Raw genomic sequence first — 22138 nt, forward strand, 5'->3', positions numbered from 1 at the left:
GCGAATTTTTCTCAGGGTGGACATGTCTTCCCTGAGAGATGTTCGTTGAAATATGAAAGCTCTACGCGTATTATGGCCAACCGTGCAAAACTGCGAAAGAAAGAGACCGAAGTAGAAACGTTTGTTTAAGCTGGAGAAATGCAGGCAAGACATGTCTACCCTGAGTAGAAAAGCATTCATTTGTACATTACATTTTATTTTATTTTATTTCTCCCAATCTGTTCAATTAATTTATTTCAAATTTTGTGTAATAATATTTAGGACTAAGATACATTGAAATAACTAGTAATTGTGAGAAATTATGCACTTAATTTAAAAAAAAAAAAAAATTAAAACAATTTTTCTTTGACCAAGATTTAATTTTTGCTAACGCTGGGGTTATTCTTAAAAATATAAAAAAGAGTTATAAAAGAAAGTTGAATATCAGAGAAAAATCTTCAAAAAAGTCCGCGACAGCATATGTCTAAAATAAACCATAAAGCTATTAAAACAATAATAAATAAATTCATTCGTATAATATCTAGCAGGCCAGACATGTCTTCCCTGAAACTTCGTCAAGAATCGGTACCTAATCGGTAACGTCCGCACAACTTAGTCGTTGGCTTTCATGTGATTCTGTCGTTTGTACATGTGGTGGTAGTTCGTCAATTCGTCATGGAGAATCTTCGAGAATTAGTAAGAAATAACGGTGATTTGGTTAATTATTTATTGACAAACGCGTTTAATAAATTATCGTACGATGACAAAGTTTTTATTAAACAATTAGACAGGCCAACCCCTTCATTAAATTCATTAGTAAACACTAATAAAAATTCTTCTAACCGTAAATTTAATTCATCGTGGTTTGGAAAGTGTCATTGGCTGACGGGTAGTGAAATCAAAAGTAAACTTTTTTGCTGGCCTTGTCTTTTGTTCAACGATTCCAAATTAAAAAGCCCATGGTGTACGACAGGAGTTGACAATTTGAAGGCGTTACATCAATCGGTCGAAAGACACGGGAAATCTAAAGATCATACGTACGCGGCCTTAAAATTAAAATTATTTGGAAAGCAAAACATAGAAAATTCTTTGGATTCAGCACATCGCACATTTATTTTAGAATATAATGAAAAGGTAAAAAGTAATCGGGATATATTAAAACGTCTCATCGATATGACAATTTTTTTGGGTACCCAAGAATTGGCTTTCCGAGGTCACAATGAAAAAGAAGACTCGTCAAATCGCGGTAATTATAGGGAACTCGCGGAATTCTTGTCTTCTTATGATCCAAAATTTGAAGAATTTTTAAAATCGTCTTCAGTTTTTAGCGGTATGTCAAAAACAATTCAAAATGAATTAATTGAATCGGTTAACTATTACATAACTCGGCAAATAGAGTCAGAAATTCAAAATTCTGTTTGTTTTTCTTGGCAAATTGATGAAACCACAGATTTGTCCTGTCGTTCTCAATTATCGGTGGTTTTTCGATATACTTACGTTGGTGAAATAAAGGAACGGTTTCTCGGATTTTTTGACGTTAGTGCTGGTCGTACAGCAGATCAATTATTTTCTTTTTTAACAGGTAAATTTGAAAAATTCAATTTACAGAAGAAATTAGTAGCTCAAACGTACGATGGGGCCGCGGTAATGTCGGGCGAATTAAACGGATTACAATCAAAAATTAAGAGTACGGCCCCGCAGGCACTATTTATTCATTGCTATGCACATCGATTAAATTTGGTACTTCAAGATGCGGTTGGTGAAATTCAAGAAGTTAAAATATTTTTTGCAACACTTTCAGGAATATCGGTTTTTTTTTCAAAATCAACAAAACGTACAAACGTTCTAAATAGAATATGTAGCCGTAAAATTCCGGGAAATTCTCAAACGCGTTGGAATTTCAAGTCACGTATAGTAAGTACAGTTTTAAAATATAGAGATGAACTTTTGGAGGTTTTTAATGAAATATCCACCAGTGCTGAATTCGCGAAAGACTCCAAGACGATACGTGAATCCATAGGCTATTTAAATTTTTTAAACGACTTTAACGCTTATTTTTTCCTTCAGATTTTCCACTTAATATTCGAAGAAACGGATCTAATTTATTCTATTATTCAAACAAAATTGTTAGATATTTCATATTGTAAAGATCGCGTAAATAAACTTTTAGAAACATTTCAAACGTACAGAACGGAAGAACAGTTTTTTAATAACATCTTTGAAAGAAGTGTGAATACAGTAGGTCCACCTACAAAGCGCAGACGAACAATTTTGGAAAATGATTTACAACTACATTGCAGACGATTATATAATCAAATTTTTGATATGATTACAAACCAAATTTCAAACAGATTTAAAGATTTTGAACAATTACATTTTTTTAACCTTATGAGTAATGGTAAATTTTTAACCTTCAAGCAACAGTTCCCTCATAACTTATTAAAAAAACTTTTAGATAACTATCCCCAATTTTTCAATAATGACAAACTTGAAAATGAGTTACGTGTTTTATATTCCGATCCTGGAATTTTAGGCGACTCTGTAGAAATTCGAGAAAAACTAAAATTTATAACTGACAATTCTCTTCAGGAAGATATTCCAGAAATATTTAAGTTAATCAGTTTAATTTTAACAATTCCAGCTACATCCGCGTCGGTAGAAAGAAGTTTTTCCGTTCTTAAACGTATTAAAAGTTTCACTCGCAACACAATTGATCAATCTCGACTAAATAATCTCGGTCAAATTTCGATAGAAAAAGAATTACTAAAATCATTGCGTAAAACGGATACATTTTTTGACCAAGTAATTGATCATTTCGCGGAAGCCAAAGACAGAAGAATCGATTTAATTTATAAAAAACTGTAACGTCATTTTTTGTTCTTATTAATTTTAGTTTAGTTAATAAGAATGTTATATTTTGTTTTTTATTTTATTTAGAATTTATTTTATTTACTTTATTGAGAATTTATTTTATTTATTTTATTGAGAATTTATTTTTTGTTTTATATTTATGACAATCTTGTTATTTTTGTTGACTATACTAACACTCATCACTTCCATAATAACAAATAACACTTCCTAATTCCTTTCCCGGCAAGAGATTTTCTGGACCTTCCCGCAGGTTCTTGCTGGACACTGCAATTAGCAGTGACTAACACAGAAATTCCTTTCCAGCAATTACAACAAACATAACAAAAAATATAACATGTAATAACAATAATAACATTGGTGGAGGGAAGTATTAAAATGTCTGCCCACCCAGCCAAAAATGTTACGAGCCGCCACTGCTCGTATGGCACATTAGGCATCTTTGGTTTCCCAAGTTCACTACTGCATGGGAAAGTATTCAGTTTTCACAATGGCGCCAAAGCGAAAACATGTAACGTTAACTCATAAGCAAAAAAGCGAAATATTGAAAAAAATCGATAGTGGCCAAACTGGTAAGAATTTGGCAAGTGAATATAATGTAGGCGCATCTACAATTTCAAACATTAGAAGAAACAGACAAAATATTAAACGGTAAATTTTTGAATTTTTCGTTATGTACTCCTTATTTGATTACATATTCTAGATTTATTGAGCACTGTTATTCTGGTCCAGGATCCAGCGATCTTCTTGTTCTCCAACGGCTTCGAGAAAATGCTTACATTTTGAATCAAAAAATCGTGAAACAAAAGAAAATTACTGACTTTTTTTTTAAATAGTATGTTAAGTTGTTTTCATTAAATAATAAAGATGATAAGTTGTTCCAACATGATTTATTTATTGATAAATCTTGAAAAAAGACATTAAAATAATGTGCTTCGATAGTTCGAATATTTTGATAATTCGAATCACTCTGGTTTTAAATGATTCGGATTAACGAGGTTGCACTGTATACAAGAATTAATGGCGCAAGGTAATATAAGGGCCGAAGTACATCGTTACCAAAGTCTCATGTTTAATGAAAATGTTTCCTGGTGGAGGTAGCTGATATGACTGCAGAAACTTTGTCGAATCTTATACAAAGGTATATCAAAAAAAATAGCAATGCGTTTTAATAACAACGTTGCTATAAAAACGCATCGCTACTTTTTTTTAAATTATTTTATTTATATAAATTATACTCAATCTAGGTAAATTCAGCCCGGAACGTTGATCATTTCGGATGGCTGGAGGGAGTATAATCGGCTTGATGAAATTGGTGGGGGAATTTACGAACATCAAATTATTGTTCACCAAGAAAATTTTGTTGTCCACACAAAATATGGAAAATATGTGGATGAGGGCGAAAAGAAAACTCCGATGGCAATTTGGAACATCCGAAGATGTGTTTCCATCGTACCTCCACGAGTTACTTTGGAGGAATCGTTTCCAAAACCATGATTTATTTGGAGCATTTTTAGCTTGTGTTACACAACAGCAAAGAACACGAGGTAGATGAAAATGATTTGGCGAAATCGAGACAATTCGCTCTATAATTCATGATTTTTATATCATTGAAAAGAGACAACCAACTTTACCAAGTGAGTCGAGATGCATCTCCATTATTGAGTAAAATTCAATTATTTTTATTTATAGGCATTCATAAAAAAAATCATAGATGCTGGAGTTAATTTTCAAGGCAGTCTGACGACGTTGTGGAGAATAATTACAAATATGGGCTTCTCGTATGTACAAAAGTTATTATTTATTTTCTTTTGATAACACATAATTTAAATTTTAGTTGTAAAAAAACACTGTTGATAAGCGAATGATGTTAATGGAGTCTTATGACATTCGCTTAAAAAGGATACAGTATCTGAAACAACTCCAAGACTACGTGAGTGAAGGCAAGCCTATCATCTTTACAGATGAATCGTATATCCACAGTTCGCACTGTTTATCAAAGTGTTGAACATATCGTTTCAAACATGCCTTCAAAAAACCAGTCTCGAAAGGACCACGACTCATAATGATACATGCCGGTGGAAAAGACGGATTTATTAATAATGGACTATTAATTTTTCGATGAGGTACTTTAATACATATTACACTTGAAGTGAAATTCTAATAATAAATTATTCATCATATCTAGCTTCTTAAAAGTGGTGACTACCACGACGACAAGAACCACACAAATTTTATGTACTGGATCAAAAGCAAAGTACATAATCCCAAATTTTCCTCATAAAGGAGTTTTGGTAATCGACAATGCTTCGTACCACAATGTGGCAATCACTCGAGATCCCACTGCTGCAACATTGAAAAGGGACATGATAAAGTGGTTGGTGGAACGGAATATTCCTCACAACTCAAACCTAACACAGCCAGAGCTGTATGAAATCATTAAACGTCGCAAAAATAAAAATTTGCAGTGTGTTGGACAGTGAAATGGCAAAACATCAGTTCAGGGTACTTCGACTACCCCCCTATCACCCTGAACTCAACCCAATTGAAAAAACTTGGGCCCTGGTAAAAAATGAAGTGGCTGCCAGGAACACCACTTTCAAAATGGCCGATGTCCAAAAACTTACCGAACAAAGGTTCACCGAAATAACGCCTGACACTTGGGCCAGTGTCTGCAGACATGTCGACAAAGTTGTCGAAGACTATATGAAAAAAGAACACATTATAGATAACACTATGGAAGACATAGAATTTGTAGCCAACAGCTAAATTTAGTAGAAAACATGTATGTTTTATTGAAATAAACATTATTCATAAAGTATCCCTATACTGCAATATATAATGAGACAAATTACCTTCAAACGTAAAAAAATTAATAAATTTTAAAATTCTATAAATATAAATTGTTGCTTTAGTTATCGGCAAACTTTAATAACGGTGTCGTGATACGGCCCAATGTGTTTAATACAAACTATTCATTAAATTAAATAATGCCAGTTTTTTTATAAACTGGTCTCTACAGTATATTGATTCTTTTTTAACTTTACTCTTTTTTTTTTAAGAACCACCACTATCTTCATCTGGAGGACTTCAGCCAAAAGTTTGTCGTGTATCAGGTACGTTAAATGAAAAAAGTGAAATAAATCTGAATGAAACATATTAAACGGAAATTTGTTAAAACTGTTTTCTTTTATTAGGTTCTCCAATACCCAGAAGCACGAGAGGACTGCTTTTGCCTGCAGAAGTTACACGCCAATGCGATCAAACACCTAAAGCTAAACATTTTTATAAAAAAGCAAAAAGTTGCTGCGCAGTGGAGTAAACACTATTCCGTTAGGCGAAAACTTAATTTTTTGAAAGGTAATGAAGAAATGCTGACGTATTTTAAAGATGCAAATGAAGTTACAGCACAGTTTTTTTTATCACAAAAGCAAACACAAAAATTAAAACCTAGGGGACGTAATTTCACTTTAGGTGATAAAATTCTTGTTCTGTCAAATTATAAACAGAGTGGAAGGAGTAACCGCTTTTTATCTCAAATTTTTAGTCTACCGTCAAGAAAAGTTCCCACTGATCTAATTAAACGTATTCCTTTTAACTGTGGCAGTCAATATTTACTCATCATGTGTTTCTAAAATGATACCTATTAATAAAATTTGTATTTTAATGTTCGATGAAATTGCCAGAACTTCAACATAACTCGCGAACGGACTCAATTGAAGGATTTGTGGATTATGGCGGTTCCAATAATCGCCTCGCGTTCGCTGATCATGCCTTAACCTTCATGTTGAAGAGAATCCATAAAAATGGAAGCAAACTGTTTCCTTTACGTTTTGTGAAGGAACAACTTCCACCGATCAATTGACGAGCATTTTGAAGGAAGTAGTTCGCCGTGTGAGAAAGTGTGGTTTGCAGATCGTAGCAACAATATAGGATCATGGGGCAACCAATCAAGCTGTCATTAATAGATAAATAACTAATTGATGGAATAGAGATTGTACATTTGTTTGATTTTCCTCACTTGATGAAGTGCATTCGGAACATGTTACTCAATAAAGATTTACATTTTGTTCAACATGGCAAGAAAAAAGTTTCGTCGTGGTCCCATGTGCTACAGTTGTATCAGTTAGATAAGAGTCGCAGTGTTTACAGTCAGTTTGTGAAACTGACCGATGAACATGTAATTCCTGAAAAAAATAGAAAAATGAAAGTGGAAAACTGCACGCAAGTGTTGGAGCGGTTGGAACCGCCATGCATGTTGCAGCACGAATAAGTACCGAATTATCGCCAGAATCTGAGTTTTAATTAACTCCTAAAGCAGTAGAAACAGCTGATTTATTATTACTTTTCGATAGGACGGTTGCTGTACGATTCGGATGAAGATATAGACGAATGGGCCTTGGTGACAAAAGACGATCAGCGATAAGACCTATCGCCAAGAAACGAAAGAAATAGGTATTGTGATGAACGCGGTATTTATACATTTTATTTTATTACCATCGCGGAAATTATTCACCTTAAATTCAACAAAGTCAAATTTGTCTTAACGATCTCCAAATTGTTTCTGTGCAATTTATGCATTCCATTTATTTCCATTTTTAAATACACACATGTTTTGTAAGTGTCAGAATGTTGAGAAAAACAGAGCCGTTCCCACGAAGGGTTTCCTGGAATGTAAGACCGTTGCAAATCGCAAGTGTAACTTCTTTAGTTTCTTTCAAAAGGCCATGTGGTATTTCTCCAAGTTATCAGGGTGGCGAGACGCCCACCACACTCGACCAGTCGACCAAGCAAGGCATTCATTTGCATACGAAAGGATAAATGATTTAATTGTTGTTTAAAAAAATTGATGAAAATAGAGATATAACGATAAATAAATTAATACATCCGTTTAGAAAGGAGTCGCCGGGTATTTTGAGTGACACAAACAAAATTTAACTAGAATTAACAATGTTGATAATAATTCAATTCGTCTGAGTTTGGTCGTAAATGAAGTTTCATTTAAATTTCTCATAAGATGTTTACATTAAATAGGAAGCTTTGTTCGGGGTTGCTGAATCCATATAGTAAAAATTGTTAATTAGTTTAAATCCTGGTAAATCGGTCAAATCGTTTAAAATATTCACAATTGAATTGGTCCACTAGAATTTGGTGTCTGCGATTTAGATTTTAAACACAGCGTCGCCAGCCAAGGGTGGTCCGTTTTGTTAAGGTGGCGAGAGACGCGTTACAGATCGAGACTTTTAAGTAAGATATCGGATTACACTTGCACGTGTGGTCAGTTGTGGGAAAATTTAGCAAAATTAATAAATTCTTGTTTAAACAAAGTCAAGTCACAAACCCACTATTTTAGAAAGACGCGCTGTGTTTTTCTGAACATTTTGATATCCAATTTAACCCTAATTTAAGCTGGTGTAATCGTAATTCTGATGTACAAACCAATTTTCCTTATCTAATTATTGTAAGCAAATCTTGCACCGTACGATTACTGCCCATTTACTAACATAGTTTTACAAGGGAAGTAGGTAGAAATTTCTGTAAGAAAAGCGTAGAAAATCGTGAAAATGTAAAAATAGTACCGCTGTAGTACTGGGGGCGACATCTAACAAGGGGTAGTACTACGAAATTTACAGTTTTCTTACGCCTTTCTTCCATATGCTTTCCGTAAATTTAAACAAACAAAATTTGTTGTTACATTCATTAACCATCTTCAGTTCAACAATTAGTTGCAGACAGAACAACAACCAATTTTGGAGTTTAATTTCTCTTTCAGCGTAATTGGGGTTGATTCGCTATCGTTACTATGTTGTATTATATTGTCCAATGGATAAACAAATTGTATGTTTAATAATGTTGATATTGCGAATCGAAAAACCACCCTAACTAGGAAATAATAATATTTTTAAGCGAGTTAAACGAGGTTTGATCGAATGCCCATGCGTCGTAAGAGTCAAATTTGCATAATTCCACACATGTGGAAAATGAGTAACAAGGGAAGGGGGGTAGGCGAGTTAGCGTCCCCTATTTAAAGTTTTGGCACATTTGTCTTGGGGATTGGATTTTTGACTGTCTTTCGAGCTAGTCGATATCCGTGTGTCTGCCTTTGCGATTTTGTTTAAATTTTCTAAGTTTAAACTATATTTGTATTAAATCACTTTAGCTTCGTTTAGAGTGCCGAGTGCTAAGAAATAAGTTAGTGCCAGTTCCAACAACAGGTGCCGACGAGCAACCAGGGTGTTAAACTTTCTAGGTAAGCCCGAGAAAGGGTTATATTATTTTGATTAATTAACTCTATGTCAAAATTTACTTGTTTTTCGTTGAAATTATTTTATCAGTCATTCACCATGGAATATTTATTTAATTTGAAATAATCAAAATCCAAATTTAAAATATTTTTTCCAAGTTTCGAGTTATTTGAAGTAAAAGTTTAAAGCTAGAGGTAGCCAGCAACAAATGATTCTATTTCCGATGGAAAGGGGCCGCAACACTTTGGTTGTCGGATTACTTAAATTACAAATTTAACTTATCTGATCCTTTTATTCAACATTTTTATATTAAATTCTTTACTCTAAATTTGAGTGTAACCACCAGTCAGGGACTTTGAAACTTAACAGTCAATTACTAATTTATAACTAAATCGTTCCTGAATTTTCTCAACTGGTGCCCGCAAATCAGATCGAAATTTCTAGTTATAAACTTTAGGGAGATAGAATAATTGGTTGCATATTCAATATAGGGTAGAGTAGGGCTATTTCTCTCCCGCGTCGTGTTTAGGCGACCAAGCAAAATTATTGTTTTGCACCAATTGCACCTGAAATTATAGGCGCGTTTGTCGGCCATCAACGATGAGGAGAGTCGTGGTTCCCGGGGACCCTCTTCTCCAACTTTACTAGGTCTAAGACACGGTGTCAGGTCGTAGTTTCCGACCGTGGACTTAGAATGGGCGTCGTAATTCCCGCTCCAACGACATGTACTATGTATGTGTGGGCTACCACGAGGACAAACGCGACAAAATAACCATCCCGGTTACCTGTAATAAACTGGTGTCGCGTACGACAAAGTTCTGTACAAGTCTTTGTCGAAGCTCGTGGACGAAATTTGTGAGAGAAATGACGACTACAGTCATTCAGATTGATTTGCGAGGACTTGTATATCCGGGTTTTATTCGGAAGTTGTAATTGGTGTTTAAGCACCGGACTTTTACCGGAAGCGGTATTTCGGCAGTAGGGCGTAATAGTTAAATGCGATGCACTTATCAAATGCCGCGAGCATGTTATCTTCCGACTCTGGTACAAGTCTAACTCAGTGCACTCGATATTAAATGTTGCTTGGGTGATATAAGTCCGAACAAGTTACCTGAAGGTTAGGTTAGATTTGCCGTACGTAAATAGGGTTGCATAAAAATGGGGGTTACAGCAAAATCAAACTTTTCAAATCTAAATTGGATAACATAAAATCTCATCAGGTGAAGACTGACGCCTCAATCATTTGTTTAAATTCACGATCACCATTACAAAGAAAGTCTCTTACGAATTTGCTTACAAACATAACCTAAACAATAACTTTAACACAGGGCAAAATTTGATCAAACCCGCAGAACTCATCCATTTTGTAAACAAGGCTTCGAAATATTTTGTAATAAAATAATTGTGGGGAAACTTGTGTTTAAATCTCTTCCTCCATGCGTTTTGACACTACTTTGTCTCCGAATTTGTGTTACGACTACTGAGTATTGCCTAATAGGCCTTAAGATAAAACACCATCATCACTATAAAGGTGACTATCGACGAAAAATAAACACAACGTAGGTAAGTGAAAATAATAAGTATAAAGGGTTACTAGACGAGCCAAATAGATAAGTATATCAAATTGAGAGTTTAAAAGATAAATTAACAGTTAAAAATGTAAAAATTTACGACATCATCACGATCAAAATGGACGGTCTCACTACAGTATGTATATCAAAAAAAGCAGCAATGTGTTTAATAACGTTGCTATAAAAACGCATCGCTACGTTTTTTTAAATTATTTAATTTATATAAATTATACTCAATGTAAGTACAGTACAACTTCGATAATCCGGACACACGTTACATCGGACACTCCAATAATTCGGCGCCTTCCACGTTTCGGACACTTTGCAATTTTTACCTCCATAATCCGGACAAATGAAAACATTAAGGTTTCTTACCGAAAAGATCACATGAAGATGACAACATTGTGCAACTGTTGACAAGTTTCAATAATAAAAAAAAAGAATGGGCACTCGGTGAAAATGATAATGTCGATTGTGATTTAACAGAACAAATAGTCCAAGAAACTTTAAACAATCCTAATCATGAGGATGATGAAAACGAATGTGAATAATCCAAATTAGACGAAAACAAACAAAAATTATCACATATTTTAAACCCGCATAAAATATTTTACAAATACATACAGTGTGTCCAAAAAGTCTGGAAACACCCAAATGAAAACGTAACGCATAATTTTTGAAAAAATCTAAAGACAGGTCAATTAGTGTTTTAAAAAGATTGCTGCTGAAATTTTCTTTTTGGTCTTTTCGATGACCTTGAAAAAGTTTTACCTTATTAAAAAAATAGTATATTATATGCCAAGGTAGAGAAGACATTTTTTTAAGCCGAGGTAGTTTATAATATAATAATAGAATAAAGAAGCGAGGCTTAAAATTGTCTTCTCTAGCGTGGTTTATATACTATTTTTTTCACTACTAGATCCGTTAAAACCCTTTCTAATAATTATTATTAATTAAATTTGTTTGTCCGATGCGACGATCCGAGTTCTCATTTTTCAACGGTTGCTATGAAAATTGAAAATCGTCTGTCTACGTTAACCAATAAAATCAAAGAAAATCTTTCGTTGCTAGGTGACGGCTGTTCATTATTGACCTTGGTTAATTATTATTAACCAAGGGAGAGAAATTCTACTTCTGGGGTCGGTTCGAGAGTCAATAATGACGCCTTCTGAGACTAGTAGTGAAAAAAAATAGGTTTTTTCAGGAAATTTCTTATGTAAACTGAAATTTTTTTGACCGTCGGGTAGACAATTCAAAGATCTATTAAAAACGGTAGTAAAAATGCGACGTTGCCATTTAAAAAAACCTCTGATGACAGTTTTTTTTTTCCATCCTAAATGTACTTTTTATTCTTCAATACATTAAGTATAGTTGACTCAAGTTGCAAAAAACCACTGGTCATTTACAACAACATTTTTTCAATATTTTAGAACCAAATAAAGGCACAAAGGGGCCATAAAATCGTAGTTTGGATTGAATATTTTCCATATAAGTACAGTTTTAAAGTACATTCAAATAACTAATGCCATAAAAGTGCTGTTGCAAATGACAAGTGGTTTTTTGCAACTTGAGTCAACTTTAGATATGTAGATTGTCATTGATGAATCCATGATTTTTTCTTAACCCAAGTAGTCAAAAATGTATATACCTCGCTAATCCGGAAAACTCTAATTCGGCGAGGTTCAAAACTATATCTGTCCGGATTATCGAAGTTGTACTGTACATACATTCAGCCCGGAACGTTGATCATTTCGGATGGCTGGAGGGCCTATAACACAAGCCTGCACTGATTTCGATGTTTGCATAAAATTGACAGTTTTTGAACAATTTCGACCCCCTGATTACGAAAATGATTTTGGTTTTGCGCTATCACGTCTAGTTTTTTCACAAATCGTTTTTTCTTAAAATTGAAATGTTCACCTAGAATGAATGAATTATTTCAAAATTTCGATATTGTAATATCGGACAACAATATGTTTATTCGAAATTTACTTGTTTTATTTGCGAGTGGGACTGCCGTGTACGAGACAAGCATTGGGCTCAAAAGAAGTAACCTTTAAGAACTAGACTTGTACCGGGAAGCAATAATAAAAAATAATTTAGTTGTAGTAGTCCTAAAAAAGTAGTATTAGGTACCACCAATGCATATCAAACTTTGTTTGATGAAGCAATTTGTAAAGCCTCTTGATAAAAATGGACAATGTTTCAAGTATTAATGTACAAAGTTACCAGATCTCTCCAATGCCAAATGAAAAGAGGTTAGGACCTCAAATAAGATCTTTGTACAAAGGTAATGATTTTCAAAATTCTATGAATGTTGTTGAAAGGAATGTCTGGACGGCATTTAAGAACGTCATAGAAAAATTGCTTGGAAATCACAAAGATGAAGACTACGAAAATATTGTAAGAATTATGTTTAAAAATTTTCACATCTTGGGATGTAATATGAGTTTGAAAGTGAATTTCCTCTTTTCGCACTTAAATCTTTTTCCTAAAAATCTTGGTGCTGTCAGCGAGGAACAAGGGGAACGTCTTGACCAAGATATAAAACAAATGGAGAGGTGATATCAAGGAAGATGGAGCGTATCAGTGATGGTAGACTTTTGCTGGATGTTACAGCGCGATGTACCCAAAAAAAATATACAGCAGGCAATCAATTAAAAGAAGTTTCCTCACAAAGCGTTAAAGATGCCATTCTCATAAGGAATAAAAAAATTAGTTAGATTATTAACCAAGAATTATTATAAACATCTTATTTTCCTAAATAAATTGCTTAATTTTTTTTTTGTTAATTGTGAAAAAACCTGACGTGATACAAAAAAATGAATTGTATTTTTGTAATCAGGGCTCCAATGTTATATAAAATCAGTTATCAAAATCAAAACATCGATTAAAAAGTTTTGTTTTGCAGGCCTGTGTAATCGGCTTGATGAAATTGGTGGGGGAATTTACGAACATCAAGTTATTGTTCATCAAGAAAATTTTGTTGACCGCGATGTTCGCTCCGTCCACAAAATGTGAAAAATATGTGGATGAGAGCGAAAAGAAAACTCTAACGGCAATTTGGAACATCCGAAGATCTGTTTACATCGTACCTCCATGAGTTTCTTTGGAGGAATCGTTTCCAAAACTATAATTTATTTGGAGCATTTTTAGCTTGTGTTACACAACAGCAAAGAACACAAGTGTTATAATATTTTGGAAATTGCGTGAAATGTGGAAAGTTGGTTAGGACCGTTGAGAAGACCGTTTGTCGTAAAATTGTGGCAAACGTGAGATTTGCAAGAATCGGACCAACGGTCGATGCATTAGGATTATGCACGGTCTAATAAATTGTATGAGTAAGACAACGGTTAAATTGGAAATCGGTTAAAAATGATGTAATGAAAGTAGCTCCTGATTGGAGCTCCAGTTTGACCGTTGTGAAGAATTAATCCTGAATGGATGAAAGAATGAAGAATGGTAGAGGGATGTTTGAATTTTAGTTGAAGGTGTGGATGTAAGCTCGAGAGATGAGTTCCAACTTAGAGTTCTAAGTGTTATCAAAATAAGTAGGGCCCGGATTTTAGGCAAAATGGACTATTTTTATTTTTTAAGGCACATGTATGAAACTTGTCTATAAATGATTTCTGGCTTAATTAGAGTAATTAGAGCCATATTTGATTCTGCCTATTCGGCCTAAAATGCCCTTTAAATACCTATTTTACCTTTTAACTGCCTGAACATGCCTAAAATGACCAAAAATCAATTTCATTTTTGCGGTTTTTTCCCAATTTTCGAATTCTGGGAAGTTTACGGTATTGAAAATGTAAAAGTGGTACCTCAATAAAATTTACAATGCTTTATGATTTTAAAATTTAAGGAGATGTAATTACTGAAATGTACAAAGTGCAGTACAATACAGGAATTACTTTTTCGCTTTTACGGTTGGGACCATGATGTCAGCGGTAAATACTCCGACAATACCTAAGTACCACAAACCATTAGACTGGACTGGCATAAATTACAGAGTTTATCTGTTTGCCTCTGTTCGAAGGGGTGCAGGTATACGCGGTCTAATGTTTTCTGATACTTAGGTATTGTTAGAAGCTTTAACGTTTATAAAATGGTCCTTGCCATAAAAACGAAAATTAAAATCCCGAAGTGAAACAATAAGAGAAACCTTAAGGGTGTCATTTTCTAAAAATTTAAGAAATATAAAATTAACCATCTCCTCTGAAATTTGGTGGGAGACGTAAATATAAGCATTACAAATTTGTCATTTCTCGTTTACTTTATCTCCGTGCAGTGGTCGTGTTTCTTGTGAACCTGTTTAAAGTGAACATAATGCCGAAACAAAAAATTAGTTTACGCGAAAAAATATTACAGTGGACAAGCAAGAAAGATTTATATGAAATAAAATCAACCCGAGAAATGTTTTGTAAAGCTTGTGGTAAACTGGTAAGTTAAGCATAATTAAAAATATGTCATTTTATATTTTTTACTTATTTGAAAATTTTATTTTTTGTAGTTTATATGCGAAAAAAAATGTCACTTGCAACAGCATGAGCAAACGGCCATCCATAAAGAGAACATTATGACACCGCTTCGGCAAACGTTGCTGACACAGAACTTGGAGGAATCGGCAAATAGTACATTCAATATGGAACTTTGTAACGTCTTTTTAGCTGCCAATATACCATGGCACAAACTACAAAATCCTGCGTTTCAGAATTTTCTGACAAAATATTGTGGTAGAAAAATTCCGGATGAGTCTACTTTACGGAAAAATTATTTACCAAAATGCTACAAAGATGTATGAACATACTATCTTTTAATATTTAATTTAAAATTATTTTCACTTTTAGACTATTGACCGCATTCGGAATGAGCTGGATCCTTTTAACATATGGGTTTCAGTTGACGAAACAACAGATGCACTTGGGCGATATGTGGCGAATTGTCTGGTTGGGAAACTTTCAGAAGATGAACCTGGAAAATCTTATCTTTTGGCGTCTAAACAATTAGAAAGAACAAATCATGAGACAATAGCTAGATTCGTAAATCAATCTTTAGGTAAGGGTTTTTCACTTTTTTAAATTTATTTTGATTTAAAATTTCTATGCGTAGAAATCTTGTGGAGTACCAGAGTTGTTGCTGAAAAGTTTCTTTTGTTTGTAACGGATGGAGCACCATATATGATAAAATCTGGTAGACACCTTAAGGTGTTTTATCCAAAAATTGTGCATGTCACATGCTTAGCGCATGCTTTAAATCTAGTGGCTGAAAAAATTCGCTATCAATATGAAGATGTGGATAATTTAATTTCGAACGTGAAAAAAATTTTCGTTAAGGCACCTTTGAGAGTTGAAATGTACAAAGAAAAACTAAAAGAAATGCCACTGCCTCCACAGCCAATTTTAACACGATGGGGAACATGGCTTCAGGCTGCTATGTTTTACAGCGAACACTTTGATTCCATTAAAGAAGTAAGTATATAAAAGATAAGCAAATTAATTGATTGTTAAACTGTTTTTAACTACTCACAGGTTGTCATGTCCTTTGATGGAAGTTCTGCTGTTGCTATTCAAAAAGCACAGTCTATAATGAAGAAACCCGGAATAAAAAACCAATTAATTTATGTTCGCAGTAATTTTAAAATAATCTGCGAAAGTATTACTCAATTGGAAAAAAATGGGTTACCTTTAACCGATTCAATCAAAATTGTTGAAAACGTATTTACCTCCCTAAAAAAATCTCCAGGCCCTGTAGCAGCAGTAGCATTAAAAAAACTTGAAGATGTTACTGAAAATTTCTTCTAGAATTGGCAAGAATTTTTAGAGGTGAAGATGTGCCGGAACATGACACCAAAATGGAAGAAATTTATTACAAATTTGCGCCCATTACCTCTTGCGAGGTAGAAAGAAGTTTTTCAAAATATAAGTCCATTTTGGTGGATAACCGACAATGTTTTAAAGTAGAAAATTTAGAGCAATATCTTGTATGCAATGTAAATACGTAACAATGTAAATAACTAACAAACTTGTAGTATTGTATATTAATTAATAAAAAATAATTAGTAAATATCTTGTTGTGTGTACCTACTTAAAACTTTAAAAACACATTTTTTAATTTAATTAACCACAACTTTAAGGACCTAGTATGGCTTATTTTCAGTTTTTAAGGGACTATTTGCAGTAGTTTAAGGGACTATTTTAGGCACCTATTTCCGACTTTTTAATTGCCTAAAATCCGGGCCCTAAAAATAAGTAATAAGAGTTCTACCGATTGTTCATTATTAAAATATTTTGTGTGTTGTAATGTTTTAAATTTTATTCAATATATTCATGATTATTTTAATTTAATTCAGTGATTATAATTTTATTAACATCCTGACAAGAGCAAAGAAGAAAATATTGCAACACGAGGTAGATCAAAATGATTTGGTGCAAAAGTGCATTTAATTTACACAAGGCGACTGTATCTTGTTGCAATTAGTGCCAGGAAAAATCCCGAACTGCACTACCAAGGTTTAAATCTACGCCATCTTTTCTCTGAAAGATTGCACGTGTGCTACCCAGAAGTGTGATTTCCCTCCTCCCCCAAGAGGCCCGCACAATGATTGAAAAACAAAAGGGCTGGCAAAAACGATTGCTTTTATAAACCCAATAGTATACTAAAAACAAAATCTGATCTGCCATATAATAAGAAGAGTTGGTGCAACAGCCGCAGTTCCAAGGGCAAACCTACGCCGTTTCTTCTCGAAAGGCCTGCACACGTGTGCTTCCCAGAAGTCTGACGTCCCTCCCCCCAAGAAACCAGCACAATGACGACGCGGGCAGTTACTCAAAAACAAAAAGCTTTCCAATAATGATTGACTTTATAAACATTAATAAATGACCAAAACTTGTTTTGCTACCTTCCACTTTCATCGAACATTGCACAAATGCAAAAATCTGATCCGCCATTTTGAAGTCTTCCACGTGCTATTTTTCGCCCCAAAACAAAAACCGGTATTTTGATAATTGGTGCGATTCTGTTTTAAAATTTACCAATAGTTTACCAATGTTTTAGTTGCTATGATATGAAGCTGTTGATTGGTTGCATCTATGCAAAATCAATGTTGTTCAATAACAATATTGCTAAATTTTGGAGCAGAATCGCACTAATTGTCATGTGGAATTCATTACGTTCGATAACGTTTCATACAATATTTTTTGCATCCCACAGATCGTCACAACAAAATTTATACGTGACGAACTAAAGCGGACACTGTACGTTATACCGAATCGAAACGAATAAAATATAAATGTAATCACCGATTTGTGGAGTATTCTCGTCACCTTCACTTACCTTTGGAGAGTCCTCCCGCATCTTGGAAATTGTCCTTCATGGTCCTCATCACATCATCACTTCAACAATTTGAAAATGAGAACACAACACAACCGCCACAAACAAATCGCAAATGCAAATGCGTCGAATGTTTGCAAATTGCAAAACGTGGTTAGCTGCACTCTGCTCATGCGCAGAAGCTGCCAACTGCGCGCCAATTTTAGCGCCTGCCGAGAACCTAACGCACATAAATAACTAAAACTTTAATTTATTTATTTAAAACAATTTTTGGATGTAATTAGTGTTACTCCTCTTTTTGTAGTCAAATAGCATTTACTGTCATCGTTCTATTATTGATCTTTTATTCGATTAAACCTTATAAACCCATATTTCCTCACCGAGATAATTGGCTGTTTAAAATGAAAGTCCCTAGCATTAATGCCAAAAACAAACAAAGATAATTATAATAATAATGAGCAATTTACAAGTATCAATGCAAAAATAATTTCAATAAAAAACATCAGCCGGTTTACTTCTCTTTTGTAGTTGGCCTCAAATTGTGCAGTTCCTAATTTATTCGAACACTTTTACTTAGGCAAATCTAAATCAAAACTAATTTACCTTCATTACTTCTTTCGACAATTATAAATAGGCTTCCTGTTTATTGTATCTCGCGAAAAACTCTTATTTACAGATGATCTAAGTGTGTACTAAAATTAACTATCTGAGATTACCTATTCTTAAAGGTCATATGAATTTATTTTATTGTTTTGTCTAATAATGGGATAAAATGGATAAAATTGTTTCACAATCATGAGGCAAACATTATATTTGTAAACAATATATTTCCACAACATTGAAATTATAATACAGCATATGGTAAAACTTCTAGGTACAGAGACTTATAAAATTTAAAACCTAACACTTATTACGTTCCAACTGCTATAATACATTGACCAGTTACTATAAACATGTGAAGCGTATATACAAGTACACGTCTATAAAGAATATATCAACGATCTCCTTTTGTAAAGAATCGTCTATACACGAATAATTACAGCTCATACACAGAAAATAAACAAACAAGAAAAAAAATTCAATACGAACTAACCTGGCCCCTGCTAAGGAGTTTGATTGCGTGAACATTTTGATTACACCTTCGGAGCTAAGTACTACAGTATAAAAACTCGTCGAAATCATCTCAGTCTTATCACAATGAAAAAAAAATCGCATCGTCCCGTCCTACACGTAGTCGGAAGCGGCGTCGTCTTCCTCTTGTCTGCAGAAGGTCATCGAGATGGTTCTGCAGACTTTGGCCGCCACTCAGGCATACGACGAGTCCTTGCCTAGCGTGCTTCCGGTGCTGGAGCGACTGGTCGTCGACTTCAAGTCGTTCGTCAACGACCTGTTGTTCGCCAGGAAGGTGTTGACCGACTCGTCCGAGCTGTAGGTGTCTTGCTCGCTGCAACATCGAAATGATCACACCGAACACCACGTGAACGCCTCGTTTACCTGTCCGAGTTGTCCGACGTGCTGTTCTCGAGCTCGCCCTGGATGGCCGCCTGGAGGTCCTCGATTCGCTTGAGCGCCAGCTTCAAGTCGGTCCGCGCTGTCGACGTCTCCGTCTCCAGCGCTTCGTACCTCTTCTCCAGCTCCTTCTTCTTCAGGATCACTTCCGACTCCTTGGCCAGGCTGCTGTTCAGCTCCTCCTTGAGTTCGCGCAGGTTTCGTTGTAGCTTCCTGATCTGGTCTTGGCCTTGTTGCTCGCGCACCCTCGCGGTGCCCAGTTCGGACTGGAGCTTCTCGACGGCTTCCTTCAGGCGGGTGATCTGCACCTCGAGGCGCCCTCTGGTGGTCTGCTCCAGCTCCAGCTTCGACTCCAATTCCTTTACTTTCAGCTCGGTCCTGCAATTTTAAGAGTGTTTACCGGGTCCGCGCCGGAGACCGCGCGGGGTTTACCTCTTGACCAGCAGGTTGGAGGACGCGTCGCCCATGCTCTCGACCGACTCCAGTTTCGTCGCGAGTTCGGCCAGTTGGTCCTTGAGCTGGTTGCGCTCCACTTCCAGCTCCGACACCAGCGACACCTGTTCCTGCAGGGCGATCTGATCGAGTGACATCTGCTGGACGGCCGCTTTGTACTTCTTCAACACTTCGGCTAGTTCCTCTTCGTTCTCCTCCAGCTGGTTCTGGAGGTCGGTCTTTTCTCTGCTCAGCACTGTGACCTTTTGCTCGGCGTCGTGCTTCGTCCTGTTGGCCTCCTCCAAGGAGGTCTGCGTCTCGGACAGGTCCACCTCCAGGCTCTGCCTCGCCTTGACGGCTACAGCTCTGGCGCACTCCAGGTCCTCCAGCTGGTTCCTCAGCTGTCTGATCATCACCTTTCCAGGGTTGTCTGCTTTTTGTCGTTCCAGCTGGGTCTGAGTGTCCCTCAGCAGCGCCTGCAACACCCCGTACAGTCTCTACCGTCTCTACCACCACCCGACACTCACTTTCGTCCTCTTCAGGTCTCGCTTCAGCCTCTGGAGCAGCGCCTCGTCACCCGCCCTGTCGTTCCTCTCGGCTTCGGCCGCCGCCGCCAGTCGCCTCTCCAGTTCGTGCTTCTCCCTCAGGAGCAGCGTCCGTTCCTCGTGTTCGTTCTCCAGTTGCGCCTCCAACGCCTTCACCTTCTTCTGGGCGTTGCAGCGGACCTCCTCCACTTCGTCGTCGCGCATCTGCGTCTCCTTCTTCGATTCTTTGCGCATCGACTCGAGCGACATCTCCAGGCGGAGCTTCGCCTGTTCGAGGAGTTGCACCTGGCCGGCGAGCTCGTCCAGTTCCTCCTCTTGGTCCTGGAGGCGGCGCTCGCAGTCGATCTTCTGGCGGCGGAGCTGCGTCACCTCCTCTTCGGTCTTGCCGCCGCAAGTGATCTCCTCCAGGTCGCGTTGCAGCGAGTTCAGCTTCTCTTCTTTCAGTTCCAGCTCCAAACGAGTGTCCTGCAAAGTACATCGTGTTGTTCCTAGAGGGCGCCCCGATTCTCACATTACAGATTTCTACTTACCGCCAGGCTGCTCTCGACGGCGTACTTCTCCGCCACCGTCATCTCCTTCTCCCTCGACAGCCTCTCCTTCGCCTGCTTCTCCTTCTTCAGCTCCTCCTGCAGCGACTGCGTCTCCGAATCGAACTTCCTCTGCTTCTTCTCCAGCAAGTTGTTCCTGGCGCTCTGCTCTTCCAGCAGCAACCTCAAATCGTTCATCTCGCCGTTCAGCTTCTGCACTTTCCTCTTCCACTGGCCCACCACTTGCCTCTGTTCTTCCACTTCTTCGTAAGCGTCCGTCAGCTGTGAACAAACAAAAACCGTCACCCGTCAGCCGCCTTATCGGTTGTTTGCTCGTTGCGCAACCGACCTTCTTTTCCAGTTGTTTTTTCAGCCCGACCAGTTGCTCGAGATCGTCCTCGTGCTGTTGTTGGAGGCGGCGTTTCGTGAACTCCAATTCTCTGATGGCTCTCTCGTAGCGCTGCTTGTACACGCCGCCATCCACGTCGCCGTCCTCGTCCTCCTCGGAGATGCCGTTCAGGTCGGATCTGGCGTACAGAAGTTCCATTTCCAGACGTTCCGACGACTGCTGCAGTTCCTTGTTCTTGTGCTGGATCTCGGACAGTTCGCGTTCGAGGCGGATGCGTTCGGAGGTCTCGGCGTCGAGACGCTCGGTCGCCAGCGTCGACGTCGAATGTTCTTCGGCGAGGTCGGCGGTCATCTCGCTCAGCTGCAACGAGAAAACGAATGAAAATGGTGACGATGGGTCAAGGAGGCGTGGGATGATGAGAGCGGCGTCGGCGTGATTTATTGCGGCGATTATCTTTGGCGAGGATCTTTCCAGGTAATTTCTTGTTGGCAATATTTGAAAAAAAAAATGTGTGTGGAAACTGGTGAAATCGCAATAACAAACACGGTGACGTCATTGGCCTCGTAACAACTAAAGAAAACTAGTGAAAAACGCAACGAATTTCCTTAATTAATTTACTTAAATGCAAGGCCGAAAGTAAAATCACATTTATACAGGGTGTCCTCGAAATGCATGTCAAAAAAAAATCGGTAGTTGGTGGCGATGTAAAGAAGTTAAATACAATTTTTTTTTCTTGTAACTCTTTTTGTTTTTGAGATATAAAGCATTGAAAATTTGCAGTATC

General features: G+C 36.7%; 1 protein-coding gene and 4 long non-coding RNA genes across 10 annotated transcripts in view; 3 read left to right on the forward strand and 2 right to left on the reverse strand.

Annotated features, from left to right (window-relative positions):
* LOC138127501 (uncharacterized) overlaps positions 1 to 18147 on the reverse strand; it is a 75920-nt gene extending 57773 nt beyond the window's left edge. The window contains exon 1 of the long non-coding RNA XR_011158246.1: positions 17996 to 18147. This is a non-coding gene — a long non-coding RNA (uncharacterized lncRNA). The remainder of the gene's footprint in view (positions 1 to 17995) is intronic.
* LOC138127502 (uncharacterized) lies at positions 1301 to 5767 on the forward strand. The gene is made up of 6 exons (XR_011158248.1): positions 1301 to 3498; positions 3551 to 3988; positions 4095 to 4484; positions 4540 to 4628; positions 4685 to 4973; positions 5036 to 5767. It is a non-coding gene; the product is annotated as an uncharacterized lncRNA (long non-coding RNA).
* LOC138127503 (uncharacterized) lies at positions 5775 to 10505 on the forward strand. Its single transcript, XR_011158249.1, has 2 exons — positions 5775 to 5963; positions 6045 to 10505. It is a non-coding gene; the product is annotated as an uncharacterized lncRNA (long non-coding RNA).
* On the forward strand, positions 12021 to 16448 carry LOC138127499 (uncharacterized). The gene is made up of 5 exons (XR_011158245.1): positions 12021 to 15103; positions 15174 to 15458; positions 15511 to 15718; positions 15773 to 16131; positions 16192 to 16448. It is a non-coding gene; the product is annotated as an uncharacterized lncRNA (long non-coding RNA).
* A 652-nt stretch (positions 18148 to 18799) lies between the features above and the next one.
* Mhcl (Myosin heavy chain-like) overlaps positions 18800 to 22138 on the reverse strand; it is a 99531-nt gene continuing 96192 nt past the window's right edge. For all 6 annotated transcript variants that reach the window (XM_069043817.1, XM_069043818.1, XM_069043819.1 and 3 more), the window contains 6 exons: positions 21355 to 21714; positions 21009 to 21287; positions 20461 to 20943; positions 19934 to 20409; positions 19487 to 19879; positions 18800 to 19436 (listed from right to left, as the gene is read on the reverse strand). In XM_069043817.1, the coding sequence (XP_068899918.1) occupies positions 19298 to 19436; positions 19487 to 19879; positions 19934 to 20409; positions 20461 to 20943; positions 21009 to 21287; positions 21355 to 21714 (2130 nt within the window). In that variant the 3' untranslated portion in view covers positions 18800 to 19297. The remainder of the gene's footprint in view (positions 19437 to 19486; positions 19880 to 19933; positions 20410 to 20460; positions 20944 to 21008; positions 21288 to 21354; positions 21715 to 22138) is intronic.

Source organism: Tenebrio molitor, chromosome 4, assembly GCF_963966145.1.
Source record: "Tenebrio molitor chromosome 4, icTenMoli1.1, whole genome shotgun sequence".
NCBI classification, from domain to species: Eukaryota; Metazoa; Arthropoda; class Insecta; order Coleoptera; family Tenebrionidae; genus Tenebrio; species Tenebrio molitor.